Below are 12367 nucleotides of genomic sequence, written 5' to 3'. Positions count from 1 at the left end.
TATTATTATTATTATTATTATTATTATTATTATAACATGCACATTAGATACTTGCATGCATTTAACATCATGTGTAGTTTGGTGTTTGGTGCTCTTGAGATGTGCAAATTGTAGTGTCAGCACAACCCATGGTACATGCAGACTCCCTCCACAGTGCAGAGATGGGTTGCTGGGGAGGACAGAGTCGCAATGCTAGCTTTCCAGCAGGTGTGTCACTGTTGCTGTCCAGGAAGTGGGTGGGTGAGACAGCAGGGATGTCAGCAGAATGCATCTGACCAATCTGAAGCTCTATTTGGCTTTTGAAAGGGAACTGCAATAGCAGGGACCCTTGTGTTGTAAGACTTATTATGTGAGGACCTACCACCCCATCCCTTTCAGAATTTTTCTTTGAGGAGGGGGTGGTAAATGAAGGACTAATTTAATGAGGGGTTGTTGGATGTCTGATTCTTCTGATACTTTTGGTTTCATATTAATTCCAGACCTATATGTTCCAGAACGTCCCAGGTTATATCACTGAGTTCTCTACAGTCTGTGCCCATCCCAGTATAGATCCCCATTGCTGCATCCTCCCATTTAGCCTGGTTTGCCTGAGGCACCTAGGTCAATGGAAAGGGAACTGTAACTGTCACAATACCCAGATGATTCAGATATACATGATCAGGAGCATGCACCTTCATGCAAATTTTGAAACAGGACTGAATATCATGATGGAAAAGTTAGAGCCTTAGCTGCACATACCACAGAAAACACAGAATTATAAAACTGGCAACGTGGAGGCCATCTACTCCCTGCTCAATGTAGAATTTACTTAGCAGGATGCAACCACATCATACCAACCAGTCCTCAATCAGATGTTTTGGACTATAACTCCCATCAGCCATAGGTAGCATGGCCAATGGTCAAGAACGGTCAAGGACGATTGGTTATGCTGGCTAGGGCTGATGGGAGTTGCAGTCCAAAACATCTGGAGAACACCAGGTTGGTGAGGACTGAGGGTATTCTATTTTGTAGATCCAGTTACAGATAGGTAGCCGTGTTGGTCTGCCATAGTCAAAACAAAAAAAAATCCTTCCAGTAGCACCTTAAAGACCAACTAAGTTAGTTTTTGGTATGAGCTTTCGTGTGCATCTGAAGAAGTGTGCATGCACACGAAAGCTCATACCAAGAACTAACTTAGTTGGTCTTTAAGGTGCTACTGGAAGGAATTTTTTTTTGTTTGACTATTTTGTAGATGCTACGTTGAGCAGGAAGCTGGAGTAGATGGTCCCAGCATGGCCAATGGTCAAGGATGGTTAAGGATAGTCAATGGTCCCAGCTTTATAAGTCTCTGTTTCTACAGTATATTAAACTAAGGCTATAAACTTCTTCATCAAAGAGATTAAATGTGAAAACATGTGCACAGACATGAAAGGCACACACATTCCTTTGTGGGTGCTTATTGCCCAAGTATCTTCAGCAAAGGAAACGTGAGCACCTCCCAAGGTAGACTGTTCCATTTTTGAATAGCTCTTACTATTAGCAAGCTTCTCTTAAGTTTTAGCTTGTTTCCATACAATTTTCATCAATTGGTTCTTGTCCTATCATCTGAACAACAGAGAACAAGTCTGTGAAGGTGCAGTGCAAAATTAATCCGAGAATGGTTCTCAGGAGGCCATGATGTAAATCCATCTCTTTGACAAAGTGCTGAAAATGCTAGAATTGTTCGCAAACTCTGAAAGGTTCCATTCATTTTGGATCCCAGAATAATGAAGTAAATATGAAAGTATATCTATTTGTTATTACATTTCCCTTGAAATCCATCAGCAGTTCCACTCCTGTTGCACCTGCAATATTTGATACATGCATACAGAAACAGAGCAAGATCTTAAACCCAGCCATGAGAGATACAGCACGTTGGCTGAAAATAATGTATATAAGTGGAAAGTGATTATTTAAAATCCATCCTTATGGGCGGATTATGGGAGGCACGCTTTTCATGAAAGAAAACCAGAGTGCTGAGCAGAAGAAGGGAATAAGCTAATGCAAACAAATGTGATCTTTCACAAGTACGCTCTGTCTTCCTTTTTCTATAATTAACTGTTCTTTTAGTTTGCAAGAGACTCGTTTTGCTAATCTAAAAGGGTAATTGCTTTTTACCCAAGCAATGTAGGTTTCAATCGCCACAATCTTGCACCCTCCCTCCTGCATGTATGGAAAGCATGGAGCTTATTGCAAAAAAAAGGTAGTAGGAACTTGCTTGTCCCAGGGAGTTAGGACTGTGTCAGGGGCAGCATTCTAGAACAGTTAAGGAGCCAGGCACCCAGGGCCAGGCTCTAAGAGCAATTGGGATAATAGCTCAGTGATTAGAGCATCTGCTCTGCACACAGGAGCTCCCAGGTTAAATCCCCAGCATCTTCTGTTAGAGCTCGGAAAATCCAAGATCAGAGAACAAGCCAGAAGACCCTCTGAAGTGTGGGTAGACTTTGTTGCTCAAGCACAGTTCCTCTAAGACAGAAAGCTCTCTTATACTCCTCCCTGTCTTGTAGGAGCCAATGACCATTCTGGGTGGAGTCAGTATGGAAAGTTATTCCCTGAGAAGCTGCAAGGCTCATCATATGTGGTAGTGCTCAACAGTTCCTGGCATCAGCACATGGAATATAAAGGGGCATGAGGAAGAATGAGCTGTGAGTGATCCTGATGGGGTAACTGTGCCCCTGAAGACCTGGTGCGCAACCTGGGAGTCATTTTGGACTCACAGCTGTCCATGGAGGTGCAGGTTAATTCTGTGTCCACCTGGTACGCAGGTTGAGACCCTAACTGCCTGCAGACTGTCTTGCCAGAGTGGTGCATGCTCTAGTTATCTCCCACTTGGACTACTGCAATGCACTCTACGTAGGACTACCTTTGAAGGTGATTCGGAAACTGCAATTAATCCTGAGTGCGGCAGCTAGACTGGTGACTGGGAGTAGCCACCGAGACCATATAACACCGGTCGTGAAAGGTCTTCATTGGCTCCCAGTATGTTTCCGAGCACAATTCAAAGTGTTGGTGCTGACCTTTAAAGCCCTTAGTGGCCTTGGTCCTGTATACCTGAAGGAGCATCTCCACGCCCATCATCCAGCCTGGACACTGAGGTCCAGCTCCGAGGGCCTTCTCTAGTGGTTCCCTCGCTGCAAGAAGTGAGGTTGCAGGCAACCAGGCAGAGGGCCTTCCCGTAAGTGGCGCCTGCTCTGTGGAATGCCCTCCAAGCAGATGTCAAGGCAATAAACAACTATTTTACTTTTAAAACACACCTGAAGGCGGCCCTGTTTAAGGAAGTTTTTAATGTCTGATGATGTATTGTTTTTGATATTTGGTTGGAAGCCACCCAGAGTGGCTGGGGAGACTCAGTCAGATAGCGGGGTATAAATAATAAATTATTATTATTATTACTAAGTGAGGTGCATAAGGGTTTCAGCTTGATGTAATTTTCATCCTTACGTCAAAGCACCCCTAGTATAGCTGTACAGCCAGCACAATACCACTCTGACAGTAGAGTCATATCCAAGTTAGTAAACCAAGGTTAAGTCAAAGTTACCCCTGTTTGGGTATAAATGGGAAACTGTGGTTTAAACAAACCACTCTAGAAGTGCCCAAGTAGGAGAAGAGGAGAGATGGCTGGAGGGGTGGGATGGGGGGAAGGAAAGCAAACAGGCCTCTCTCTGTCCTCATTGGTAGAATGAAGCACCACTGATGAGGGAGGGCTCACCATACTTTCTCTTGACTTGATAACCATGGTTTATTAAGCTAATATTGCTACCTCTGAGCTCAGTCTATGTGCGAATAAACAGAGACGAATCTGACATCATCCCAGGAAGGTCTATAGGTCAGGGATACAGCAGAGAGTTCCTTGTTCATCTCCAGGTGGAACTGGGAATGTCCCATGCCTGAAATCCTGGAGAGCCACTTTTAGTGAGTGTAGATGATAACTGAATTAGATGGACCAAAGGTCCCACTTGTTATAATGTTGCTTCCTATGTCCTTAAGTTCAGTACATTCAGAAAGTTGTGTTACAACATTTCAGTCTCCCCAAACACTTTGCTGCAGACCTCCAAGTCGCCGTAAGTTCAACAACAACAACAAGACTTTAGAGGGGCGCTCCTGTGAGAAACTGCTGAACTTGAATTTATTAGCAAATGTTATTCCGTTGAATCTGGGCTCAAGTGAGGAAGATAGCAATATAATCTTATCACCCATGACTGCTGTTGTGAATGAGTCATTCCATTCATATCGTTTATGCATTTGGCCAATGCATATAAATGAGGTGTAACTATTGCATGCCCTTTGCATTTCGTGGCCCTTTCTCTTGCTCCACTTTCGACAAACTTTTATATCTCTGCACATAAGAATTGCGTCCAGACTTCGGGTGCAACCCTAGCTCCTTGATGTTGTTGCCTGGGGAGGTTAGAAAACCAAAGAGGCTCCTGTCCACCAGCCAGCCTCCACTGCCATGGTAGCCCACCATGCAAGGGGGAGGGGGGATTCACCATGCTGGAGGTCCCATGGCAGGTATAAAGTTACTACTGACTATTTTACCACTTGTGATAGCCAGCAGAAAGCCCGAAAATTGGGAATTTGGGAGTCGGGTGATGGAGGCTTTGGCTCTGCTGCATCCAAAATCTGGCATATCCCATAAGGGGCAGGGATTTGTATCTGTCACTATGTTCCATGATTCCTCAGCCTCACTTAAGCTTTTGTAGTTGGAGTCAGTCAGTCCCCCCAGGTCAGGTGGGAAAGGGCTGCAGGACAGGGAGCAGGTCTTCCAAGACTCATAGCCATAATCCCTTGTTGTGAAATTGATTCAAGATACTTTATGGGAATATTTCATACACACCCACACACCAAATGAAGATAGCACAGCTTATGCCACAATAAATTTGATAGGCTTTAAAATGCCACAGGACTCTTTCCTGGCTGCTTTGCTCCAATATCTGGAGTCATGCATGCAAGATGGGTTTCAGTGCATCATGCAAGAAGGACCTGGGATCCCTTGCACCCTTGACAAGGAGCTGCAATGATGCCCCCACCCCGCCAATTAAAAACAATATACATTTACTGCAATAGTCACATTATAAATTACTACATTTTATGTGACCCAAGTACTCAAATGTTCAGAGTGAGGGCGAGGCAAGGTGGAAGGGCAAAAACATTCACACACCTTTGTGCCGTGGCACAGGAATAATAATAATAATAATAATAATAATAATAATAAACCATTTATTTATACTCCGCCCTCCGCAGCCAGAGCCGGGCTCAGGGCGGCTAACACCAGTAAAATTACAGTAAAATCATAATGGGGGAAAACTCCAGTTTAAAATACAGATTAAAATGCAATTTAAAATGCAGCCTCGTTTTAAAAGTAGCCCATAAATCAAAACCGTAAGGGGAGGGAAAAACATAAGGGTCAGACTGAGTCCAAACCAAAGGCCAGGCAGAACAGCTCTGTCTTGCAGGCCCTGTGAAAAGATGTCAAGTCCTGCAGGGCCCTAGTCTCTTGTGACAGAGCATTCCACCAGATCAGGGCCACAGCCAAAAAAGCCCTGGCCCTAGTTGAGACCAATCTAACCGCCTTGCGACTTGGGACCTCCAAAATGTTGTCATTTGTGGAGCTTAAGGTCCTCCGCAGGGCATACCAGGAGAGGCAGTTCCGTAGGTATGAGGGTCCTAGGCCAGATAGGGCTTTAAAAGTCAAAAGCAGCACCTTAAACCTGACCCTGTACTCCACCGGGAGCCAGTGCAGTTGGTAAAGCACTGGATGAATGTGGTCCCGCGGCAAGGAAGGATGGATAGCTTCTCCTGCGTTAGATCTCGCTGTGGCAGCACTGGTGCGGCACCAGAAACATATGTGTCATATACTCCATCATGTGATAGGTGATTTTTGCACATCACCGCCCCCTGGGTCTGCATCTCCAGAGGGTGCCAGTTTTCACAAATGCTGAAAACTCCTCCAATCACATGGGAACTCTGCTTCTATGTCTCTGAACCATTGTCACAACTGAGCTCGTGCAGGTTATGTAAGGTTGCCTGAAATTGAAATGTTTGGCAGGACTATGTGTTATTAGTTATATTATGAAACACCAAATGCAATACAGCCATTGCAAAGTTGAGCTTCCTGCATAGTAGCATTAGCCTGAGTTTATTGAAGACCTTGGGAATCTAAGCTTCAGGCAAGCTGCTAAGACCTTTTTATTTTGTCAGGCTTGTAGTGTGGGTTAAAGTTCTGTCTCCTGGTTTTTATCGCTGAGTTGTTTTATCACGCTCTTGGTTTTACTGTACGAAATTGATTTTAGAAATATGAACTGTTTTCAGTGCAGCTTGAAGACTTTTCCTGCATGTTTGTTTGTGAACTGTTTTATCGCATACTCATTTATTTTACTTGTTTTCTTTAATAAACCGCTTCTAGTTTATTTTGGAATACACATGGTTCAAAATTGTCACAGTGCCCACAATATGGATTGCATTATTAAATTCTACATAGTAATCACCATTATTAGAATCAAAGAAGAGAACATTTAATATCTATTTTGGAAAGTGGTTTGTCTATCTGTCCCTGTTCTCCTTAGGTTCCACTGCCTCTCAAGATATTGTCACCAAACTCAGCTGAAGGATTCCTGATGTGAAGAACAACAACATCAAATCAATACATTTTGGAACTCTAGTTTTTCATTTCCCAACACTTTTTGAGAAATGAAATTCCCACGGGGAGCTCCAGGAAGGGGCCAAGTTGGAATTCTTGACCAAAAAGAAGAGGATCTACATTACTGAAGACATTGTGCGAATAAGTCCAGAAGTTCAGGGGCTGTAATTCCGAAGGAAACCCGCATTTATCTATTCACAAAATACTGAAGCACAGAGAATGGATTCAGCACAGAGAACTGAGGCAGAAAATGATCAGGGAGGGAATTTAGTCCAAACTGAACATTCAGCAACCCCATGAAATCGCCCGTGAGAGAAAGAAGGTCGCTGCTGGACTTGTAACATGGCAGAGAGGGACTTAGTGGTTAAAGTTAATACGCAGGATGCAGCTGCCTCTCAGCTGCTGCCCATCCCAGATGTATGCTATAGAGCTCACAGCCCCACAAATTCTAATGGCAGCCCTCTGAACTGTGAGGAGGGGTCAGCTTTGTTCTTTTTTTTTTTTTTGCAGGACCATCCACTTGCTATTCAGGGTGCTGACCTGTAATGGAGCATAGAGCTTTCCAGACGGAATTGCCTTCCGTCCAGAACCTTGCCTTTAGGCCATCTTTGACATGGCCAAGGACACCTTGCAAAATTGCAGCAGCATGGATGCCTGGTGCTTTTATTAAATGACTGCATTTATAAACGTGAACAGGGAGAGAGGAGATGTTACACACAGGTCTTCTGCCCTCTCATGCTGCAGACTACAAACACACACACACACACACACACACACACACACACACACACACACCTTTCTTTCTTTTTTTGAAAAATCTATAAGGCTTCTCTTGACTTCAAAGTGACTTAACATTTTTCTTCCCCTAAGGGCTCAGCTTGAGGTCATCAGTTTGTGAATGGGCCAGGATTATGCAGCCAGGAAGCCAGTTTGCTCGTGCCTCCCCTGGGTTAAGTTCTTAAGGTCTCACTTTAGCACCAGCTGGTGGGAGGCAGGGGCAAGGGGAGGAAGCTGGCAATTGCATACATTATTTCAAAAGTGAATTTTTAAAAGGGGAGTGTGAAGGTTTTCTCTCATGTTAACTGGCACCCCAGGGGGGGAAGTAGCATGTGGATGATACTATGCAAGTGAAACTGTTTTTGCTGAGTCCAGAAAGTGAACCCTACATATACAAGGTGTCGTCTGAACACTGGAAGCTGCCTTATACTAAGGTAGACTGCCAGTCCAAAGAGCTTTTTACACAAATAGGTGTAGAGGTGGATTTATCTTCACTTATATTGCCTGAATTTCTTTACACTGAGATGCCAAGGACTGAAATTAGGAAATTAGGATTTTGTGCATGTAAAGTCTGTGTATACGCACTTCCTCCACCCTTGCTGGCTCCCAGCACTCAGGAAAGGAGGATTTGAACCCATAGCTTCACAAGCACAAACCAAACTGAACTACTGCGCAAGACAAGAGAGGAATTTGCTGAGGATTTTCTTTCCCTCGCCCTTCTGCAAAAAGAGGGGCAGTTTGCCAAATGCACTCCAAATATTGTCAACCAGTGTACATTTGTGTGCCGCCATTTTGCTCCTCAGAATGCCCCAGGTATGATGCTAAATCCGCGGCATTGTGGAAAACGGCAAAATGGCAGCCAGATCAACAGATGCCACTGCTGTTACTTTCAACAACAACAGAGTGTGGTGAAACTCTTAAGAAAAAAGAAGATGCTCTGCTATTGCTGATAGTGAGCTCTGCCCTTATGCCCTATTTTTGGCTTAGCTGCAGAACCTAGAAAGCTACCTTCCAGCAAGTCAGGCCATGGGTCCATCTAGCTCTGTATTGTCTACACTGAATGGCAGTGACCCCTCCAGGTTTTCAGGCAGGGGTCTTTCCCAAGTGATACTTGGATCAAACCTGTGACCTACTGGAGACCCTCCAAGTGTTCCTATTTTACAGGGATGGTCCCAGATTTTCAGAAGCCGTCCTTGTTTCTGATTTGATCCCGGATTGTCCCACTTTTCCCTAGGACACCTGCATCATCATCATCATCATCATCACCATCATAATTTATTTGTACCCCACCCATCTGACTGGGTTTCCCCAGCCACTCTGGGCGGCTCCCAACAGAATATTAAAAACACAATAAAACATCAGACATTAAAAACTTCCCTAAACAGGGCTGCCTTCAGATGTCTTCTAAAAGTCAGATAGTTGTTTATTTCCTTGACATCTGATGAGAGGGCATTCCACAGGGAGGGCGCTACCACCGAGAAGGCCCTCTGCCTGGTTCCCTGTAACCGCTTCTCACAGTGAGGGAACTGCGAGAAGGCCTTCGGAGCTGGACCTCAGTGTCCGGGCTGAATGATGGGGGTGGCCCCTTCAGGTATATTCAAAGAATTGTTGGAGGGTATGGAGTTATGTGACCCCCAAGTCAAGGAGATAGGTAACTATACAACCTTTAGAAGACATCTGAAGGCAGCCCTGTATAGGGAAGATTTTGTAATGTTTTAAAAAATGTTTTTATATATGCTGAAAGCCCAGAGTGATGATGATGATAGAATACAATGTCCCTATTTTCATTGGAGAAATGTTGGAGGGTATGCTACTGGAGATGCTTCACCACTGAACTACAGCCCCCTCCCCCAAACCCATGAGAAACATGCCAAATAAAGTGGTTTTGGGTTGGCTCACCAAGCTTGAACTTCGAGGCAAGGAGGCAGATTTCCTAGCAGGCATCCCATCCCTTTGCAAAATGATGGTTTCTCCCGGCAGAACAGGCCTGACTTCACATGAAATCCCATCGCCGTATCTCTCATGGGGAGGGCCTGTATCCAAAGACAAGGACTTCTCCAGCTTGCGCAACCGCGCTCTAGCCACCAGGTCATCGCTCCTCAAGCTCTCCAGGTCAGTCTCTGGGTGTGACTTCCGGGCCACAGCATCGGCTTTCCAGCCTTCGGAGGTCTTCTTCTTCATCCGCAAGTCATCCAGGCTTCTGCCACCCGAGCCCAGGCTACTCTTCAGCTTGGCGGCCCGGAAAGCTCTCAGGCTCACAGGGTCGAGCACCCGGAACGTGACCTCGTTCAGGAACTGTGAGAACTTGAGCTTAGCTTCGATCTTCTCTTCCACGACAGATAAGGAGCTTGAGGACCCTTGGCTCAGCGCGCTGAGGTCAGAGGCCGACGAGCTGCTTCTCTTCTGCACCTTCCGCCTCTGCTGCTTCTGGCTGGTGTTCCCTGCTTTGGCTGGGTAGAGTGAAGCGTGCTCCAGACCATGAATGTTTTCACCCCATTTCTGGTTGTGTTTCAATCGATGGGATTGATAACCTTCATCCTTATTTCTGCTTTTAACAAAGCTTTTAGCCTCTGACCTTCCGCCACTTTGGAGCTCAAAGCTCTCCTCGCTGGAGCTGCAGGGTTTGGAATAGTTCGCCATACCCAACATGCTCAAATGTCTGCTGTCTAGGTTGCTTCCAGCTTCAGAGGCACGGAGATAGGCAGCAGCACCGCAACATGGTCGTTCTTCAGCCATCCCCCTAGGCCCTTCTGGCTTGTGGAGTCTCCCGTGTGCCCCACTCTCCGCCTTGATGTGTGTTGGAGATCCTTTGGACAACAGCTCCATGGGATCTTTTCTTTTACGTATCAGAATGTTAACCTATTGCCAGCAAAATGGCATCTCCCTCTTCTTCTTCATCAATGCAAAAGGGCTGTTTCCTTGGCAAAATACACCCCTGGTCCAGCTGCCACAGTTCACATTCCCTAGTCACACATACCCACCAAAATTAGATCAATAGCAAATTTGCATCATTTTAATTAGTTGTACCAATCAACTAAATCCATAGTACATGCAATCTCCCACCTCCTGCCCCGGTCCCCGCTGCTGAGAAACGTGGGTTTCCATCGATCAAGACAAGCATTTGATATATTCCTGCCTGTTGAACTGTGAACTCATCTACATTGATGTGAATCAATTCACACTAAGTAAGCTCTGGGGCAGTAACATTGCAGGGCTTTTTTTTTTTTAAAGTCCGATACTAAAGAAGGTCATATGATGGTATGAAATGCCCGGTTCTTTGTTAATGCACTCTGCTCTGTTATAAAACACACACACAAATCTATGAGGACCCATCAGGCCATGGAATAAGATGTTTAGGGAGATGATCTGGTTCCCCTCCCCCACTGCATCAGCGTCCATGCACAGAGGATTCCCCTTCAATGTATATGCAATGGGGGAGATGCAAAGACACTGTTACCCATAATATTATGTGGAATGGGAGGTCACATCCATCCAGTCAGTCCATCCTCTCCACCCAATGTTCTGGTGCTCTCGGGAAGACGTAACTTGCACTGAGTGGAGGAAGAGGTCTGATGACATGGGAAGCCCACAAAGACCTCACGTTCTCTCTAATATTCTGCTGTGTTGACTTTGTGTTTTCTCATCCCATGGGATCTACTGATCTTATGGGAGTCTTCCATATGTGGACACTGAACCGTGGGTGGGGCTTCGTTTTGCCTTTAGTTTCTGTGCGTTATTTATCATTTTTGTTGAAAATGTTGAGAATTATCATTATATTCACTGAAAGGATTCTTATTGCATTGGTTTAGAAACTCAAATGATGATCAGCTGTGAGTCGAACCAAAATTGCCCTTCCTGGACAGGGATAACCTGCTCACATCTTGTAAAAGTAAAAAGCAAACTCTGTGGCACAATATTACCTACAGATCCAAAACTCTTGAGAATTGCCAGTCAATGTCAACACCTGCTGATTTTATATGTATATGAGAACAGGTGGTATCCAACAGCTATGAATCCCTAATCAGTCAATTCACCTATCTCATTTACCACTTTTCTTGAAATTACAGTTTGATCTTTATGTTGTTGAATTGCCTTTCTTTCCCACCCCTCACTGATGACTTCCTGGTGTTGCCTGTAACATGGTCAGGGTTCCTTTCCTTTCCAAAGACTATCACACAGAAGAAGAAGCTGAAATGCTGTACAACTCCACAGGGGTCTGGGGAAGGTCACCACTCTGCATCAAAACGGTCTTGTGAAGGTTCTTTGGAATTTCTTACAAACTGCGTGGCCCAGGATCCCTTGCGACACAACGAGAGTGAAGGTATCTCCCTTGGCAAATCAGCATTCCACCTGCAAAGCTGGGCACCTTGGAGGACTAAGAATGATGCATTCTGAGGCCCTTATTGGGAATACATTGCCAGCTTGATCACGGAGGGTATATAAAGAATTTGGGCAAAGGTTAATTGAAGCTTATTTAGGTGCCAAATGACATTTGAGAGAGCTTTTCTGAACACCTCCAGGTCTGAGCAAAGGCAGAACCAGACTGAAGGAACCCACCACCACCAAGATTAATTGATTCAGTGGGATGACTCTGCAAACCATAGATCAAAGAGTTTCAAATGGGCACCCCTGTACTGTGAAAAGAAATTAAGACTTTTGTGCTTGGGAGGTAGGGGCAAAGATTTGTCCTTTTCCTTTGAACTGGGCTTACGTTTAATTTTTTTTTAAAGGGCTTTGTTTTCCTGGGAATAGTATCACGAGCAAATGAAATCTCCTGTAGCAAAAGGAGGAGAACTGCTGCCAAGGTTGTTATGACAACTGGAAGTTTCCTAAAGAAGAGCTCTGAAAGATGTTTTCGTTTTGTGGCAAGAACTGTTAAGCACCGCCTGCAGTTACCCTGTAAAAAAATATTTCCCCCCCTGGTCCTGCAAAAGT

General features: G+C 44.9%; 1 protein-coding gene across 1 annotated transcript in view; it reads right to left on the bottom strand.

The window, feature by feature from the left end:
• The window catches only part of BEGAIN (brain enriched guanylate kinase associated), a 197125-nt gene extending 187038 nt beyond the window's left edge, over nt 1-10087 (bottom strand). Inside the window, exon 1 of the mRNA XM_083739082.1 lies at nt 9332-10087. Within this exon, the coding sequence (XP_083595208.1) occupies nt 9332-10081 (750 nt within the window). The 5' untranslated portion in view covers nt 10082-10087. The remainder of the gene's footprint in view (nt 1-9331) is intronic.
• Nucleotides 10088-12367: the final 2280 nt, after the last annotated feature.

This window comes from Podarcis gaigeae (genome assembly GCF_964106915.1).
Source record: "Podarcis gaigeae genome assembly, chromosome: 1".
Lineage (NCBI taxonomy): Eukaryota > Metazoa > Chordata > Lepidosauria > Squamata > Lacertidae > Podarcis > Podarcis gaigeae.
The sequence above is the reverse complement of the archived record's forward strand: the minus strand, read 5'-3'. Positions and strand labels throughout refer to the sequence as shown.